General features: G+C 38.1%; 1 protein-coding gene across 2 annotated transcripts in view; it reads right to left on the reverse strand.

The window, feature by feature from the left end:
- Positions 1-19,987, reverse strand: part of psmd1 (proteasome 26S subunit, non-ATPase 1) — a 190,908-nt gene that overhangs the window by 129,456 nt on the left and 41,465 nt on the right. For both annotated transcript variants that reach the window (XM_039766396.1, XM_039766405.1), the window contains 4 exons: positions 2,081-2,159; positions 687-860; positions 133-244; positions 1-52 (listed from right to left, as the gene is read on the reverse strand). The exon at positions 1-52 is cut by the window's left edge and continues 145 nt beyond it. In XM_039766396.1, coding sequence (XP_039622330.1) covers positions 1-52; positions 133-244; positions 687-860; positions 2,081-2,159 — 417 coding nt within the window. The remainder of the gene's footprint in view (positions 53-132; positions 245-686; positions 861-2,080; positions 2,160-19,987) is intronic.

The following is a 19,987-nucleotide window of genomic DNA, read 5'->3' on the forward strand; positions in this document are numbered from 1 at the left end:
GCTGATTTGGATCCAAGCATCACTAAACCAAGGGCCAGTCCTGCTGCCTCTCCTTCAAATTAAGAAAAAAAATATATATTTTTGCAAAAGGCCAATAAAATAAGCAGGCATATTAAAAATGTGAATGTTCACCTGTAACAGCATCATCTTGATACAGGTTAGATTTAAGAAGATCATATACATCTTGACGGGCTGTTCCCAAGGCAGCCAGACCAAGCCCTAAACATCCACCATGACGTACAATCTACGAAGGATAAGAGCAATCAGAAATAAAATAAATCTTGCAAAAACAGGTTTTCGCTAAAGTATACACACGAAAACCATCATTGTTTTTATTATTTACAGGAAAAACAGTATTCTTCAATTACAAAACAACTGCAAATTAATGAACCTGGACCAACATAAAAAAATACAGCCCCAAATCCATAAATCATTATGCACTCTGAGTCAGACAGACTATAACATTTCTAAATAAAATTAAGAGAATAACCTGAATGGGGAGGGTGAAGATATGAGACAGGTTAGTAGCTAATTAAATGATATCTAAGCTTGTTTAGTATTGTTTTTATATTCTTAGTATTATTCAAAAAGATCCAACAAGTAAAATAAACAAAGCACAAGAAATTATCATGAAATTGAATTAGGAAGGTTTGGTAAATGGAGTGATTGGTGCAACCCGTTCTTACATCATTGCTGGCATTCTTTAGTTGGCTAAGGAGGTAGTCAATGATGTCTCCACCATGATTTGCATGAATCAAGCCCAAAGCATACAACCCCCCACCCTCTTGATAGGCAGAACCAGGTGAAGTGTCCTTGGGCAGATATGTGGCCATCAACTGCAGTGCCTCTTTCTCATGGCCCTGGAAATTGAAGACATAAAAATGTTAAAATTATTAGAAAGTACACAAAGATAATTTTTAGTTTTTTCTCTGCAGTTTAAGGCCAATTAAATGAAAATAATATTCAAAACAATGTCAGAAGCCCTTTGCCTATGTTCTTCTATATGTGTTCAACAGGCTTTGAAAGGAAAACAATAACTGTATATTAGTTCTCTCATTTGAGAATGTAAAACTTACACATACGTAAACAGCCACAAAGTAGAGAGTTGTGAGGCTTCTAATCTGTAGACATACTAATTACAATCAATGGGAAGCCATTGTTCCTTTGTTGGGACTGTGTAGAACATGGTATTAAGCATTTAATCTTGCCATTATTTATCTCCCTTGGACAAATTAGCAACACTACAAGTAAAATGATTGGTTACATTATTGCGCTACAAAAGCACACACAAATCTTTAACTGAAGTAACATCATAATAGGATAAAAGTTATAACAACAAAAACCTGCATGTGTGTGCGCGTGTTTTGGCTTTTTTAAATAATAAACATTATTCCTGCAATCACACCAAAATTCTCCATTCTCAAATACAAAGCACTTCCAGAATTAAGTAGTAGTTTTTTTTCTTTTCAACATGTGTCAATGCAGCATCACCACACTACGTCACTTTCAAATGTCTTTGCTTAACATTTTACTCAAGTTTTATTTTGCTTTCTGAAGTAATGTGTTTACTTGGAGTCTGGCATTAGTACAGTACTGATATTCTAATGATACTATAAAAAAGGTAGTACAGTTACACTATATTGCAACTAATAATCCAGTAAACTCTAATAACCATTATTTTTCCAAGCAACACATTACATTTAAATAATGTGACTCTTTCTTGCCTGACAGAGATCATGTTTAGGTGTTTCATTTTGCTTAGGTCTGTTTCTTCTGATGAAACCTTAGAATTTTAGTCAGTACTGCACACAGTATATTGATGCACTACCACCAATAGTCTTCTAGTCTAGCCTTTTCTTTGTTTGCAGCTTTTTCACCACAATAACCATTCTTTTAATATTCACTGGATTTCTAAATTGTAACCTAAACGCACTTTGTTTTTTTTTATTTAATTAATTACCTTAAAGGATACAACACCTCTAGCTAAATTAGAATTTAATACTTTTCAGTATACGTGGCAATGTGAAAACTTAGGCATTAAACATTAGTTGCAGAACATAAACAGACAAGGAAGACAAACCTTGTGAATGACTCCCAGACTCGCTGTAGCAGTGAACTTTGCCCAGTTTGTTGCTCTAGCCAACCATTCTAAGTTCTCTCTGTTGAAATAAAGCAACAGGAATAAAATTAGGAAAAGGCTGCTACTGTCAATTTTTTTAGAACACCAAAAAAAACACAAAGTGGAAGAATTTTGATCTTCACAAGTCCAGTACTGAAATTTGCAAGAACATTAATCAGTATACTCAGTGACCACAATATTACAAATTTGCCTTTAAATCCTACTATTTTTTATAGTTGGTCTCGTCCGCTGCGGGAGATGGACATCTGAAGCGGAACTCAGTTAGCGGCGGCAATAATTTTTCTCTTATTTTTATCATCCCGGGGTATCCTGTATCTACCCAACTCGAGGAGGTTTTATTATAGTATATGCAAGCATATTTAAACATGAGTGGTGAGAAAGGGGCTCAGAAAGAAACAGAAAAGAAAACCAAAGCTACACCCAAGCATAGACAGGCATCAAGACCAAGTCCAACTTCAAGGTATGGCCTTACAGAGACTGACCCGGGGCAGACGGGGGAAAGCACAGATCTCCCTGGACCCCGGGCAACTTCATTGTCTCTTGTTGAGAGCAAATGTGCAAGTGATGCAGGTCACAAGAGCTTGTCAATTCCAGAAGATCCATTGAAACTGGAAATGGCATTGCCTGCGTTTTCATCTATTCTTCATGAGCATCGGCTATAACAGGGCTCGTTACTTCACCTGCAGAGCACGAAGGCTGAAACGATCTGTCCAAACTGAAGGTAATGATCGCTGCAATGGCCACGGCCACCGCTCAAGCCATAAAGGAGCTCAAGAAAGATATAAAGAAAGAAATAAATGGTATGCTCAAGACAAAAGAGAAGCTGCAGCAGGATATTAAAAACCTGGAGAAACATTATATAATCACTTTGAGCAGCCTTTAAAGGTATGCTGGAAAAAATTGAGAAACACATTTAGGAAAATACATCTAAGTTTGAGGAAAAACTGAGAGCACTTGGCGATCAGTTGGAAGATGTTAAGCAAACATTCATGACTCGAATTAAAACAGCTGAACATCTGGCATCGACTGCAAATTCTGAATGCAAAAAAAGACAGACTTGCTGCACTGGAAGATGGCTGCAGAAGGAATAATATTAGAATCGAAGGTCTCCCAGACAATCGTGAATCTATTCTCTAAAATAATTGGAGAGGAATGTAAATCTGACACTGAAATAGCAGCAGCTTACCGTATATGGGGTCAAAAACCTCAAAACATAGGAGTCTTATCATGCGCTTCGAGAAATTACAATTAAAAAAAATTATATGTAATGTCACTTCTCAGAAAGAAACAAGATATTATATTTGAAATTAACCACATTTTCCTGGATTTCTCACCCTCAACAGCTGCTAAGTGTGCAGCTTTTTACAACTTTAAAGAGCGCTTACGGAAAGCTGAGCTCAGATACAGCCTCTTGTACCCTGCCAAACTAAAAGTGGAAATTCAAGACAAGCATTACATCTTTACCACTACGATCATGAGTCACATTCTGTCATGGCATGGCAAAGATGATTATGCCGGTTGTTTGATCCATTTGCAGTGATACTGGTACTATAATTATACATCCTTTTCCCTTCTCTGACACTTTTTGTTTAGGCATATGTATGTATATGTTGAAGAAATTAATAATTTTTTTTTTCTCTTCTAAAGGAGACTATTTAACATCATACCCTTGGTTTATTGTTATTTTTCTTATCATATTAGGGTTTGCTATGCTAATCCAAAGCCACTTTTTAACACCATTCCCTGGTCTTACTATTTTACTATCTCAAGATTGCTGAAGATTAGATTGTATGCTTATATAGGGTGGTACAGATCTAATTATACAACTTTTAATGCAATGTAGGAAAACAATACAAGACAAAAGAATTGCTGTTTGACTGATAACCATCTCCCTGCTATTTTGGAATGCAGGGCAGGTGCTACTATCAGCAACAAAAATAATTTTTCGTGAATTCTCTATGTAATAAACTGAAAATTGCACTATTAGATCTGGACCACCCTGTAGTAATTGGACTGTACTGGCAATAGATATCGCTCTGATCTGTCTCTAGGTATGTTAAAGGACTGGGACTTTGGGAAATGGTGACCAGCCTGACGTGGGGGAGAGGGGGTGGAGACAGACTAGGGGAGAGAGAAAGAGAACAAGCTATCTGTAATATATTGTTTAAATCCTTGTAATTATAAATGCCAACGTAAAAATAGCCTTCAGGGCAATAACTCCTGGGAAAATTGCAAAGTAAGGTCAAAGCTGTCTTATTTTCAATTAAGACTAAAAACTGACAATAAAAGCTCAGAAGCAAGATTATTGACTATTATACCTGCCTTGCATTCTCCACCTTGCATTTTTTAACGTGCACTGCGCTTTTATTGGTCTTTAATTAATATTGGTTTTATCAGTACAGGCAGTCCCCGGATTACGTATGTGATAGGGACTGTAGGTTTTTACTTATGTTGAATTTGTATGCAAGTCAGATTATTATCAGTCATTATTTTAATAAATGCTATTGTTGATCGACTGTAACCAAGTGCTCTGCCAATGAATGATGGAGTTTCACCTCACTCTGACCTTTTAATTATTTCTACTTTATTTTCAATGGTGATGGTTTTTCTCTTCTTTACTGTATCACCAGCACTTGCATCAGCTTTGTGTTTCAGAGACATTCTTGAAGGGTGAAGACAAAAGGTTAAGATGAGCTCTTCTACACAGCACTGTACAGCTATCACAGCAGGAAGGGACCCGTCGTCAACATGTTTGATGTACTGACAAGAGGCAACTTCCTGCTATGTGCGTAACAGTACAAGCAGGCTTGCTATGGAGAATGAATCGGGGCGGTTCACCACCCGCCCACCACACAGTCACCTCCACTACAGTATGCTACCTGCAGCGTCCGCCTGCCGAGAACGAACACGGTGCAGCTAAAGGCGGGTAGTGAATCGCAGCCACCCGAGGCACACTACAATGCTAACCCCCACAACCCCGTTCACCTTCAATGGCCTCCGTTCAACCACAACTGGGACACTGCTTGCAGCATCACCAGCCGCTCACAGGAAACAAACGGGGCAGCTGTGTGAGGACGGCAGGCAGTGAAACGCCCCCTTCCGCTCCATCCAGCCTGTGTCCAGTCAGGAACAGTAGATGCGGTGGCGTTGTAGGTGGGCGGAGCCACCCGAGGGACACTACACTGCGCGAGCAGCAAAATCACCCCCTCCATCCACCGCTTGCAGCGTCCCCAGGCTAAAGATGATGGAGCAGCAGTTACTGAGGTGCGTGCGTCACAGATGCAGCCACGTTCGTAAGTCATAGGTCGGATGTCCGTGACTTGGGGACTACCTGTATACTGCTGCTGGAGTATGTGAATTTCCCCTTGGGGATTAAAAAAAAGTATCTGTAATTTGTGAGCTGGAATGTTAAAGGCCTGAATCATGAATTAAAGAGAAAGAAAGTATTCTCTCACCTAACAGGTCTAAACGTTAAAACAGTATTTTTACAGGAGACTCGCTTAATAAGCAAGGGTCAGTTTCAGCTGCACAAAGACTGGACTGGCCAAATATTCCATTCCAGCTTTACAAAGAAAACTAAAGGTGTGGGAATTCTTATACATAGAACAGTCTCATTTGTAGTATCAGATGTAGCATCTGATCCTGTGGGGAGGTATGTGATTGTCATAGGTAATTTATTTAACTGTAAAGTGATTTTGATAAATATTTATGCACATAATGTCGATTTTAGGGAATTTGTGCAAAATGCCATGCAAAAAATTTGCATCCATTCCCAATGTGAACACTCATAAAATTATAATGGCTGGGGACTTTGCGTTTTAAACCCAAACCTAGATAGGTCTCCTGCCACAGGGGCAATGACATCTAACACTGCAAAGACAATTACACAGTTTGAACTGACTACAACTTTTCAGACCCCTGGAAATTTTAAACCCACACTCAAGAGCATATTCCTTCTACTCACAAGTGCATCACTGCTACTCAAGAATGTATTATTCTTTGTGGATAACAACTTCTTGCCTACAATTAAATATTGTAAGTATGAAGCCATTGATATTTCTGACCATGCCCCCTTGATTTTGGAGCTAAAATCACTGTGCCTCACATACTCATCTCACAGATGGCGTCTTAACCAACTAAGAAGACGACGAGAACTGTATAGGATTTATATCCAAGCAAAATAATTTTTTCAGAGACAAATACACCTTCAGAGGTTTCTGCAGGAACACTGGGAAACCCTGAAGGCCTTCTTAAGAGGACAAATTATCTCATATCTTTCCCAGAAAAATAAATTGGAAACCAAGAAGGTAACAGAGCTAAACAACGAAATTACTAGAATAGATCAAGAACATGCCAGGTGTCCAAGTGAGATGTTTCATAGGAAAAGGCAGGCTCTGCATTCAAAGTTCAACCTCTTAACAACTAAAGAAACCGAACAACTCATACTTAAATCAAGACATCATTATTATGAACATGTACAGAAAGCTAATAAGATCTTAGCTCGACAAATCCACAAGCAAGAAGTTTACAATGCAATCCCAGCAATCACCAGCATACACATAGATAAAACCATTGACCATAAAAATTATAATGCACACATTTAGAGACTACTATAAATCCTTATACTATACTGTGATTAAAGACGACAAGACACAATCCAAGGAATTTCTGGAGGTGATACCACAAATAGATACTCTTAGGGCAGAGGAACTGGATAGACATCTGGCACTATCAGAATTACTAGATGCTATAAACTCATTGCAGAGTGGGAAAGCAGCAGGCCCTGATGGTTACCCTGCCAAATGTCATAACAAATTCTCAACTCAGTCAGCTCCCCTTCTATTAGCAACATTTACAGAAGCTAGAGAAAATAAAATTTTACCTCAAGCTTTTCGACAAGCATTAATTACTGTCTTTCCTAAACAAAATAAGGACTTACTAAAATGTGCATCATACAGACCAATCTCACTTCTGAATAATGATGTTAAGATACTCTCCAAAGTCCTAGCTAGAAGGATGGAGAAAGGGCTGCCTTCGGTAATATCGCAAGACCAAACTGGATTTATTAAAGGCAGACACTTGGCTTCCAATCTTTGATGCCTGTTTAATGTAATATATTCAACAACAAAGTCAAACACCCCAGAAATAACATTATCACTGGATGCAGAAAAAGAATTTGATATGGTTGAATGGAACTACATTTTCACTACATTGGAGAAATTTGGGTTTGACCCAAACATTTGTGCATGGATCAAACTACTGTATACCAATCCAGAAGCTTCAGTTTGTATTAACAACATCAATTCAGACTACTTTAAACTACAGCATGGTACCAGATAAGGATGCCCCTTGTCACCACTTCTTTTTGCAGTCGCCATTGAGCAACTCACAATTCACTCCGAAATGCTATTGAGATAAAGGGGATTATCAGAGAAGGACTCGAACAGAAAGTTTCTCTATATGCAGATGATATGGTACTGTATATATCAGAACGACAAAATACTGTGCCTGCAGTCCTAACAACAATATCAGATTTTCAAAAGTTTTCTGGTCTCAGAATCAATTTAAATAAAAGTGTGCTCTTCCCAGTGAATTCTCAAGCATACAATATTAGATTGGACACCATCCCTTTAATCATCGCAGATCAGTTTAAATACCTAGAGGTAAACATCACAAGTAAATATAAAGCTCTTTATCAACAAAATTTCGCCATCTGTATGGAAAATATTAAGCAAGACTTGCATAGATGGTCAACCCTTCATTTCACTTTGGCTGGAAGAATTAACATTAAGATGAATATCCTTCCTAAGCTTCTCTTTTTATTTCAAAACATTCCAATATACATCAATAGATCATTTTGTAAGAAATTAGACTCAACCATAACCTCATTTATTTGGAATTCAAAACATCCACATATTCAAAAGGCAACCCTACAAAGACCTAAGGCGGAAGGTGGCATTGCTCTAACTAACTTTTAATTTTATTACTGGGCAGCAAACATGGACAGAAATATACGAACATACACAGGTTTGGTCCACAATAGAAATAAAATCCTGCAATACTTCTTTATATTCCTTGCTTTGTACCCCAATAAATACAAGTTATCGCCAATATACTAACAACCCAATTATGCTTCATTCAATCAGAATATAGGACCAATGTAGGAGGTATTTTAAGACAGAGAAGCTTTTATCTGTGGCACCTCTGCACGAGAACCACCTTTTCCCACCCTATCAAACGTACGCAGTTTTTAATGCCTTGAAAACATCTGGGATTAAATTACTTAGAGATCTGAACAAAGACAACATTTTCGCATCCCTTAATATCATTTTGGATCAAAATCTTTAAATGCCTTTCAGACAGCTTGGATGTCACAATCCCTTCAAATCCACTAACAGCTGTGTTTGGTGTACATCCAAATGGGCTTAAAGTGTAGAAAAACAAACTCTAGTTTCCTTTACTACACTATTGGCACGTAGACTTTTCTTGCTCAACTGGAAGAATCCTAACTCACCTATTCTAAGTCAGTGGGTAACTGATGTTATATATTATTTGAAACTGGAAAAAATCAAATTCGCACTTAAGAGGATCTGTACAAAACTTTTTCAAAATCTGGCTGGATCTAATAGAATTTTAGAATAAGCATTTAAATTGAGGAAGCTGATTCTCTCCCCTCTTTTACTCCATTTATCTTTATTCATTTATTATTTTATCTATTCATTTTTCTTTACTAGCATAAGGTCTTACATTGCTGGCCTAGCTCTCTGTCTCAGGGGTGTGGATCGATTTGTTTCAAACCTTTTTCTTTCTTTTTGTAAAACTTGAGTTGTGTATGGAATGTTATTTGATTTTAATAAATTTAATAAAATTAAAAAAATCTTTTTTTTTTTAAACAAAAAATGTTTTATCTGTTACATATCTTGAATTGTTTGTAGTCATGGCCACGTATTCATGGGAAGATCACAAAATTCATGATGCAATGGGCTTCAGTGGGCTTCCTCGGGCGGTCCTCAAAGACCCTGACAGGGCTGCATTTCTGGACTTCAATTTCCATGCCACCCTGCAGGTATCCTAATCCAGTTCAGCCGTGAGGAACACAGACACCTGTCATATGAGGGAATGACTCATGATAAGCCTGTTCACACAGTCCGTTCACTATGGCCTCATGACTGAGTATGAATCCTTCCTTTATCCCGGCCAGGATGCCGGTCCTTCCTTCCTGGCACCTACACATGTATCCAGTCACATGCTGACAATGCCCCAAACAAAGGTATTTTGGTTAAAATATTGTTAAACCACTTTTAGAAAATGCTAGTGTGCATGAGAGATGAGAGTGCTCAAATGAGATCAAACTTTCGACCCATTGTTTCCCCTTATTCTCCAGGAGTCCTGCTCAGTAAGAGCTCACTCACTGGCTATCATAGCATGTCATTACTAACAACGAAAATTGTGGTCTAAGAGAGGCGCACAATAACAGATTAAAGGTTAAAGAAAAGCGAGTAAAAACATTATCAGGTTTATTTTCTTGACACCTCACCTGTGACAAAATGCAAACTGTTGTGCACACCATTATTCTTTTTCCAGCATCACTGCAGTACTAAGCTGTTAGACTCCATAAGTCATATCAGCCTCAGAAGTTCATTTTTATCTACAGTCTATTTCATTTAGTGTTGGCCAATACTTAATACACATTTGATGTCCATATTTAATACATCTAGGAGAGATTCTGCACTTTATGTACTCATAAAAGCAAATCAAGCATCCACTACCAAGATACATTCACAATCTCCTAAACCTTTAGTTTAATCAGTTCCACCATTTAAGTAAATACATACAAAATCTTTTAGTATCTGCTGCCTATCACTTTTAAAAACACTGACTACATATATGATGCTGTCAACAGTTAAGCAGTCAATGTCATGGGTAGGGAAACAAGTTCCTAATAAAGCAGACATTTAGTAGAAATGAACAAATAAAATTACATACAAATTACATACTATTCCACAGAATCACTAGACAGTTTTTGGGGAGCCCTGGAGTCTGTTCTGGGAACCATGAATTGAATAGCTTACTGCTACTTAGTTTTAAATAGCTGTCATCTCTATAAAAGAATGAAAATACTATGAAAGTAGAAATTGGATAACTCTAAACCAACAGTCTATATCCTTACTGTAAACTCCTCATGGCGACACCTAAATTTTGCACATAGTATTTTAAGTATTTCTGGTATATCAACCAAATAAATATCCAATCTAGCTTGTTTGTTAGTCTTGTGTGTACAATTTATTTTTTTGGAACTTTATGTAAATTACTAGCTGCTTTGGATAACATTGCAAGAAGAGAAAGAAACACATGATCGTATAAAGGCTCACATATAAGAGACATAAAGTGACATTATATCTTCAGTTCACTGTCAACTCAAAGAAGCACAGATGGGAAAAAGAAAAGCTGCATTTAACACACTTCAGCAATTAAGATTTGTTTTCAGTGGATTTATGAGTTCATTACATGTACAAAGAGATAATGAAAAAGTAGAGAAGACCACACTTTGCTCTAACTATGGTTGTTTGTATGTGAGAAACCAAGATTTAGTTTTGAGATGTTTTGTGGTACATTCATCTGAAAGCTACAGTTCATGAGTCATGAGCATTTCATTTTATTTTAAAGTACTACACGATTAAAAACAAAAAAAAAGATGTACTACACTTAAAATGACAGCACAGATGTAACACTCATTAGTCTTAATCTATATTTGTATATCTGTATAGTTTCAATCTATTATTTAATCTACTGTACATGTATTCAAACTAATAAAAGAAACTGAATCTACATTATTTGCTAATGACAGCCTAGTCTGGAGTTTCTTCCAATTTGCTCTCTTGATATGGTTTTCTATTAACCACCTAGTTCCATCTGTATGCTTTCTAACCCTGTTAACATTAAATGACTGCAAGGGAGCCTATCACTGCAGAAACAGGTAAAAGGTGACTACCAGCATCAAACTAATATATGCCATCAAATACCATGCTTACTATACAACACCACATGTAATCTTATAAAGTCTACATTTTCCAATAAACCAATACATGAAAACTTTAGACAGTTGTCTGAAGTGTTTGGCTTTGTCATGAAAATGCTTACGCAATCAATATGATAATTTCCATGATTTAAAGTATTGAGTGGGAAACAGTACTGTCATAATGCATATAATACAACACACAACAGGATACTGTATCATGCAGTGGGTTAGGCAATAGGTGACTTCAAGACTTAAGATTATGAGAATGTTTGAAAAAGAAACAAAAATCTATTATTATTATTATCTATTATTAATCCATTCAAACAATTCTTTTCATCCCCAACCAAACCCCAAACCCAGCTCTTATTTCAGTAGTATGGAGCCCTATTCTGCGTTAATTTGATTGAACAGATTATTATTTTTTCCGCCTTGTAATCCAGGTCTTATTGGGGCACATTTTGCTTCTCAAGACATCTTGGTTGGGGGTCCTCAATTCCAAAGCACTTTTTTTCTTTCATTATATAAAACACTCTCACAGATCCTCAACCTCCTCACCCTGCTGCCTGCTTCTCCAGCATCTTCTGTCCCTCCCACAACAGATTCTTCTCAAAAGCCAAGTTATTAGTATTAGAAAAAAGTGATTGAAGCCGCTGTGCATCCTTTATTCACTCCATGAAACATTCAACACTGACCAAAAAACAGTTAAACATTGACCAAAAGCCACACAGTGATTTTTGGTATTCCTTATTGGCAGTGTTTCATAGTATGCCGATCTACGTCAGGAAGGCTAAGACTCTGTTTGCTGAAAGGACAATCCTCTTTATGTAGGAAAGCAATGGAGTTTGCATTCTAATTTAGATATATAGTATCCCTGGTTTAAATATATATACTAGCAAAACACCCGCGCTTCGCAGCGGTGAAGTACTGCCTTAAAATATTTATTAAAAAGAAAATTAAACCTTTTTACACTTTTTTACAAAATATACCAATAATTATTTGTTAAGGATCATTTTGTATACCACATTGTCAGTTTGGCCCTCCGGTTGTAATATGACCAAGCTGTGCGCCGAGCTTACTCTTGAGCATGCAACGTACAGTTGGCCATGTGAAAAGTAATCTTGTTTCAAATCTCACAGCTTGGATTGCTGCTGTCATAATCGGTTTGAGTTTCATGGTTTGTTTCAATTACGACAGTATTTGCAGGACTTGTGTTGAAGAGACATTCTGCATCTGTCAAGCGTTGTAAGTATACAACCGGTTTCACTGATAACTTAACATTCAGCTTTTGAGAGTTTAAATATTCATAAACATCAAAGTGTCCACCACTGAAATTGTCACCTGTGAATCTAAGATGTTTAAGAGGCATTGGCGGTTGTTGAAAGGTGTAAAATATTTGGCCATTTCGGTACACTTCAAATCGACAACCAAACAATTCCGTGGCAGCCATCAACTCACAAGCAGAACTATAGGTGAAGGGCTTAAGTATTTCACTCTTATAGTGCTCCCGTGTAGTATAATTATCTCCTGTACCGTCACCAGTCCACACCTTCAACCTGTCCCAGTCTTTCAATACAAAAGACACAACGTTCCTCTGGATATCAAGAGTGAGCCTGATATGGCCGTGCAATATGTAACAAAGAGAATGGAAAAGGCAGGTGCCATCTCCGGGCATGGAAACCACTCGATAAGTGACAGTTCTTTGATTGATGGTGATCACTTCGATAGACATGTTAATGGGGGTACGGTTGGAATGATAAAGGAAATGGGTACTTGAACAATGTAAAGTAAGTCTAACATACCTACACAATAACTATAAATCGTAATAAACGAACAATAAAACAGCGGAGCAGCCGTGGATTAAATAAAAACGCTGCAGTTATCAGCAGGGAGACGCGAATCCCGTGGTGAAGCAAGGAAGGGAATGTAGAGACCAGAGCGATGGACGGCCTTATATAGGCAGGCAGCCAGCAACGTGGGAGACATTGGGATGGAGGACCCAACGCCGCCCGAGCTGCAGGCTATGGACGTATATATGTACGTAAGTTCGATTCAGTTAGCGTTGGGAACCCGCGTACCAAATTTCTTGAAGATGGGCCCATAACTAACAAATACCGTTGAAAGGTTCAATATGGCAGCCGACAGTGGCATCATACCACTGAAATAGGTACGTACATCGGTTTTGATTAGCGCAGGGAAGCCACCTATCAAATTTCGTGAAGATGGGGCTATAAATAAGAAAGTTCAATATGGCAAACGTTGTCAACCGTTATGACCGTTACGCATAGAATTTTGAAATGAAACCTGCTTAACTTTTGTAAGTATGCTGTAAGGAATGAGCCTGCCAAATTTCAGTCTTCTACCTACACAGGAAGTTGGAGAATTAGTGACGTTTGTAAAATTAAATATGGCGGCCGACAGTGTCGTCATACCACCGAAATTAGTACGTACATTGGTTTTGGTTAGCACAGGGAAGCCACCTACCAAATTTCGTGAAGATGGGGTCAGCCTTCTACCTACACGGGAAGTTGGAAAATTGGCGACGTTGGAAAGTTCAATATGGTGGCCGACAGTGGCGTCATACCATCGAAATAAGTAAGTACATCGGTTTCGGTTAGCACAGGGAAGCCGCCTACCAAATTTGTGAAGATGGGGCCATAAATAAGAAAGTTCAACATAGCGGACGTTGTCGACCGTCATCGACCGTTATGACCGTTACGTGTAGAATTTCAAAATGAAACCTGCTTAACCTTTGTAAGTAAGCTGTAAGGAATAAGCCTGCCAAATTTCAGCTTTCTACCTACATGGGAAGTTGGAGAATTAGTGATGAGTCAGTGAGTGCTTTGCCTTTTATTAATATAGACTAGCAAAATACCCGCGCTTCGCAGCGGAGAAGTAGTGTGTTAAAGAAGCAATGAAAAGAAAAGGAAACATTTTTAAAATAACGTAACCTGATTGTCAATGTAATTGTTTTGTCACTGTTGTGAGTGATGAGTGTTGTTGTCATATATATATATATATATATTTACACACACACACATAAACATATATATATATATATATATATATATATATACACACACATATATAAACATATATATACATATACATACATATCTACATATATACACACACAGCTATTTCGTATCAGTGCAATACGCTGCTTGTTAAAATGGATAACTCCCGCTCTTACGTGCAATAACAAATCAAATCATTCAGTTGTCTTTGCTTATATGTCATTATAGAGCTGGTCGCCTGGCCTCTTTTTTTGGCCACAAGTTCGTTTCTGTTTGGTGTGAGGTTCTGTGTTGTGGAGATTCTCAGGATGGATTGCAGGTGCTCATCAGTGAGGCGTCTCCTGTGTGCTGTTTTGTTAGTCTTTATCACTGAGAAGAGCTTCTCACACAGATATGTGCTACCAAACATGCACAAGGTTCGAGCCGCATGTAGACGGACTTTTTTTGTTCATGAAAGTCACCAAAGCGCCGTGCAAACTCAGTGCGCTCAGTTTATCAGCAAAGTGCGTATTTGGGAACACCGTAGTGACGACTTGGTTTAACAGTACTTGGCAACAGGGAAAGTGGGGCAAGGTGCACTTGGTGCATTTGTGTCTCCCATAAAAGCAGCTTCACTTGAAATCACTTTGTGATTGTGCACGGGTTAAAACGTCCGCTGAAGTGTCAGATTCTTATTTAATTATGCTGTTTTCTGTATCTTCTGAATTGCATTCAGGTTACCCTGATGCAAGGCAGCTGAAGCGCTGCATTATGGGATCTGTAGTTTATTGTGTTACCAGCGCTTCATATACCGGGCTTTAATAACAATAATACAGTATATAAAATGATCTCATGGGCGGATATAATTACACGGGCGGATGTGGCCCGCTGCCCTTGAGTTTGACACATATGGACTAAATAGAACTTGAAAAGATATGTTTTTCAAATGTGATCGCGCAATTCAGATAGAGTTGACGTGCACTACAGCCTGCATGCCTCAATGAGTCATCCTCCCCTCGCTCTTACTTTTTTACCGTTCATCTAATGAATACACTGAGTATGGCTTTACCAAAACAATCATTGATGGCTAATAAAGTATCCATTATTCGAGTATGTAGAGCGATATATATATATATATATATATATATATATATATATATATATATATATATATATATATATATATATATATATATATATATATATATATATATATATATATATATATATATATACCCCCGACGCAGCGGAGAGTAGTGTGTTAAAAAGGTAGAAAAAGAAAAGGGAACATTTTAAAAATAACGTAACATGACTGTCAATATACAGTATTTGTTTTGTGAGTGTTACTGAGTGTTGCTGTCATCAAGGATTTGATTATCATTATTTCTTTCAATCAGGTTCGTATTTGTAGGATGTGTTGTGTTCAAGTTACATTCCGTGTTTGTCAATCGCTGTAAAGATGACAGGTTTCATTCATCGATTCGCTTCTTACTGCATCAATAAACAGCTCGTCTTCTTCTTTATCTGAGACCTGACACACTGCATGCACGGGTTTTTTACACTGTCTTCCTTTAGCGGGACATTGACTTTTCCACCGTGTGCTTTGTTTCCGCAGTAGCTGGATTTATGAATATGCTTATCAGACGCTTCATATTTTTGCTGCCTTTTCAATTGTGTAATTCGGTTTTGTTCAGCTCTTTGGAACTGTTGCTTTTATCTGTGCACAGCGCCAGTTCACGTGAGCCTTCGGTGTACATGCATCGAAGGTTCCCAGCTGTGCTGGTGCCATCTCGTGCTATGTCCATGGCTGTATTTAATGTTACCTTAGTCCTGGCACTTAAAACTTTCTCTCGCAGTTTCGCTGAGTTTGTGTCAAACACCACCCTGACCATCTCATCTTCCTCTCCATAAGCACAGTCCTTCACCCGTGAATATTTACCCGTGGCAGTTTGCTATTGGATTGCCGCTGACGGACGGCCTTATATGGGCAGGCACTAAATTACAAACCCCAGCGGCAGCCTGTCTATGAACTTAATTTAAAGTGTAGGTTTACATCGTGCTTTGTTTCCGAAGTAGCAGAACTCATGAATATGGTTGTATATGTCACTCGCTCGCTTCTTATTGTTTCGCTGCCTTCTCAATTATATAATGCATGTTTTCTTGAGCGCTTTTTTGAGCTCTTCCTGGTTTTCTATGTACTGCGTGATTACGTGGGAGGCGTGATGATGTCACACGAAACTCCGCCCCACGGCGTTGAAGCTCATCTCCATTACAGTAAATGGAGAAAAACTGCTTCCAGTTATGACCATTACACGTAGAATTTCGATATAAAACCTGCCCAACTTTTGTAAGGAAGCTGTAAGGAATGAACCTGCCAAATTTCAGCCTTCCACCCACACGGGAAGTTGGAGAATTAGTGATGAGTCAGTGAGTGAGTCAGTGAGTGAGGGCTTTGCCTTTTATTAGTATAGATATATCCCTATTATAAAAAAAATATCTTGGGAGGGAGTCGAGGGAGATGAGACGTGATCTTCTCGGAAGACACTTTGACGTGCGAGACAAGGCAGCAAGACGAAAGGACAGCAGCTGTACATGCTTTTAAATGATCGACGCGCAACATGACAAGCAGAACATGCAGCTCACTAGCAGCAGCAGCAAGCCAGCAGATGATTCGACCACATCTCCATAGCGTGTGATCAGGCCAAACCCTTCACAAAGCGAGTGGTAGAGACACGAAATGTCAAAATGACAGTTGCTGTACAGGCTTTTAAATAATCAACACGCAGCGCAATGAGCAGAACACACAGCAGCAAAACAGCAGCTGATGCGATTGCAGCTCCTTAATGTGTGTTCAGCCCCCCCTTTAAAATGCAAGCAGCGTTATATGTCCCACGAGAAAGAGATTTAACCACACCCAGAGCCGGAAATAAAGGACAAAGAGTAAATGACAAAGTAGAACATCATAAAGAATTCAAAAATGTTGGAGCGGTACACATGCAGAGCAGACTAGAGGTAATAGAAGTACGAAAATTCAAAAGTCTCAAAAAAAGGATAGGAAATATTGCATTAGCGCAAAGAAACGGAAATTACTCGGTGAAATAATGGAACAGTGAAGAGAGATCGAATATATTGTTCAATTAAAACTTTAAGTCGGAGACTTGTAGATCGTCTAATTCGCGTTGCCAGCGAAAATTAAAAGATTCATACCACAACAACGTTTGTGGAAGTACCGTGAGACGGAGACTTTTAACATTAAATTATTTCAAATCATGCTCCTACTTACAACTATTTTCAAACAAGACCGCAGTCATCTAATCTCAGTCATGTGAATGCTTTTGTCAGACACACTTCCTGCAATCTCAGCTCTTATAAATTTTAAATCTTCTAGATGAGACGTCAAAGACAAAGAGAAGAAGAAAGAGTATGGACAAACAATCGAGAAAGTCGTTTTATTTATTAAAGAGAAAAAAAACAATATTCACTCACAGGCAGTTATATGTTGCGTTGTCACAATGAAAGTCCAAACATGGAATCAAAATTCAATTCGATCTTGAAGAAAAGTTAATTCCAAATATTGTTTTTACAAAAGTTTTAAAGTAAAAATAATGCATATGTAACAATTCCCATGAAAATAATCTCTTTAAAATGTATATTCGGTAAACCAAACCCGGGGTGGTCAAGGGAAGCGAGCAGGTGAGTGAGTGTGATACACATACACACACACAGTAGGTCAATTCACATGTACACATAAGTTTGAATAGAACAGTTGGGATTTACGGGCATGCACAGAGTCTCCAATCCGCTTCATCATTTCTTTAACATTGTCATTATTGAACATACTTTTTACACGAGTCAGGGATTTAAGCAAGTGTTTTAATAATGAAAGAAAAAAAATGCTTTTGAATTGAAGACCCCCAACCAAAATGGTTTGCAAAATAAAGCATGCCTGATTAAGAACTGGACTGCAAGGGGGAAAAATAATAATCTACTCAAACAAATTAATATGGAACGGGGCACCGTACGACTGAAATAAGAGTCAGGAAAAAAAAATTAATTATAATGGGTTACGTAATTCATTCGAACAGATTAATAATTCATCCAAAAGATTTTTTTTATTTGCTTGACACCTTGACAAAATCAAATCAGCATTCAAAGAGCGAAAAAACCGAGAACTTTTAACAGACACAAGCAATGAAAATTATCTACAGGTTAAAACTCCATTGCATAATAAAAATATATTTTATTTATTTGTAGGCGCCTTTCTAAACACACAAGGACACCGAACAAAGGACACCGAACAATAGACAAAAACACAGGTTATAACCAAAAGTAAAATACAAAATTTCAAATCAGACGGAGCAATTGTAATCAAAGAGATAAAGCAGTCTTAAACAAATGAGTTTTAAGTTTAGATTTGAAAAGTGAAAATGACTCTATTTCTAAGTTCCAAAACTGGGGAGCAGAGCAACTGAATGCTCTGCTCACCATAGTGGTAAGACGGATGAAGGGGACAGTCAAGTGGATGGAGGAAGAGGATATAAGGGTACGGGAGGGAATGGCAACATGCAGGAGGTCAGACAGATATGGAGGGGCAAGGTTGTGGATAGCCTTAAAAGTTTGTAGGAGAATTTTGAATTGAATTTGGAAATGAACTGGAAGCCAATGAAGCTGCTGCAAAACGGGAGTGATATGGTGAATAGAGGGGGTTCTAGTAATGATACGGGCAGCTGAATTCTGGACCAGTTGAAGCTTATAAAGAGATTTGCGAGAAAGACCAAAGAAAAGGGAATGACAGTAATCCAGCCGAGAAGTGACAAGGCTATGAACAAGGATAGCAGTGGTGTGGGGAGTGATTAATGTTACGCAAGTGGAAATATGCAGACTGGGAGATGTTATTGATGTGGAACTGAAAGGATAAAGTAATATCAAGTATGACACCCAGATTCTTAACCTGTGGGGAAGGGGACACAGAGGAATTATCAATAACAAATGAAAAATGATCCGTTTTGGATAATGCTGATTTTGTACCAATGAGGAGAACCTCAGTTTTGTCACTATTTAATTTAAGAAAATTTGAAAAAAAAACAGGATTTGATTTCTGCTATGTAATCAGTAAGTGAGGAGGGTGGAAAGGAAGCAGGTTTGCTAGTGAGATACAGCTGGGTGTCATAAGCATAATAGTGGAAGCTAATGTTATATATACAAAAGATATTGCCAAGGGGAACGAGGTAAATAATGAAAAGGAGGGGCCCCAGGACAGAGCCCTAGGGCACACCTGAAGTAACAGCGATGGGTTGGGATGTGAAAGTTTTAAGCTGAACAAACCGAGTGTGGCCTGAGAGGTAGGATCTGAACCAATCTAGTGGAATGTGGGTAATGCCAATCGAAGACAATCTATTAAGATGAGTAGTGTGACAAATGGTGTCAAAGGCTGAGCTCAGATCAAGGAGGATGAGAATAGTAATTAAACCAGAATCAGCTGCCGTAAGGAGGTCATTAGTCATTTTTATAAGTGCCGTTTCTGTACTGTGGAGGGGAAGGAAACCAGACTGGAACTGTTCATACAGAGTTTTTTTTGAGATAAACGAGAATGAAGTTGAATAGCCACTATTTTTTCAAGAATTTGGAAATGAAGGGTAGATTAGAAATATGATGAAAATTACTGAAATTAGTCGAATCGACACCAGGTTTTTTCAGTATTGGGGTTATTGCAGCAGTTTTAACACTAGAATTAGCAGAGCCTACGAAAAAACTCCTAGATCCATCCCACCTTAAATCGCTTCACACCTCTCCATCAGCGTCTTTTGTCCTGTAAATGTGTCAATAAGCAGCAAG

Source organism: Polypterus senegalus, chromosome 1 (genome assembly GCF_016835505.1).
Source record: "Polypterus senegalus isolate Bchr_013 chromosome 1, ASM1683550v1, whole genome shotgun sequence".
Taxonomy (NCBI): domain Eukaryota; kingdom Metazoa; phylum Chordata; class Cladistia; order Polypteriformes; family Polypteridae; genus Polypterus; species Polypterus senegalus.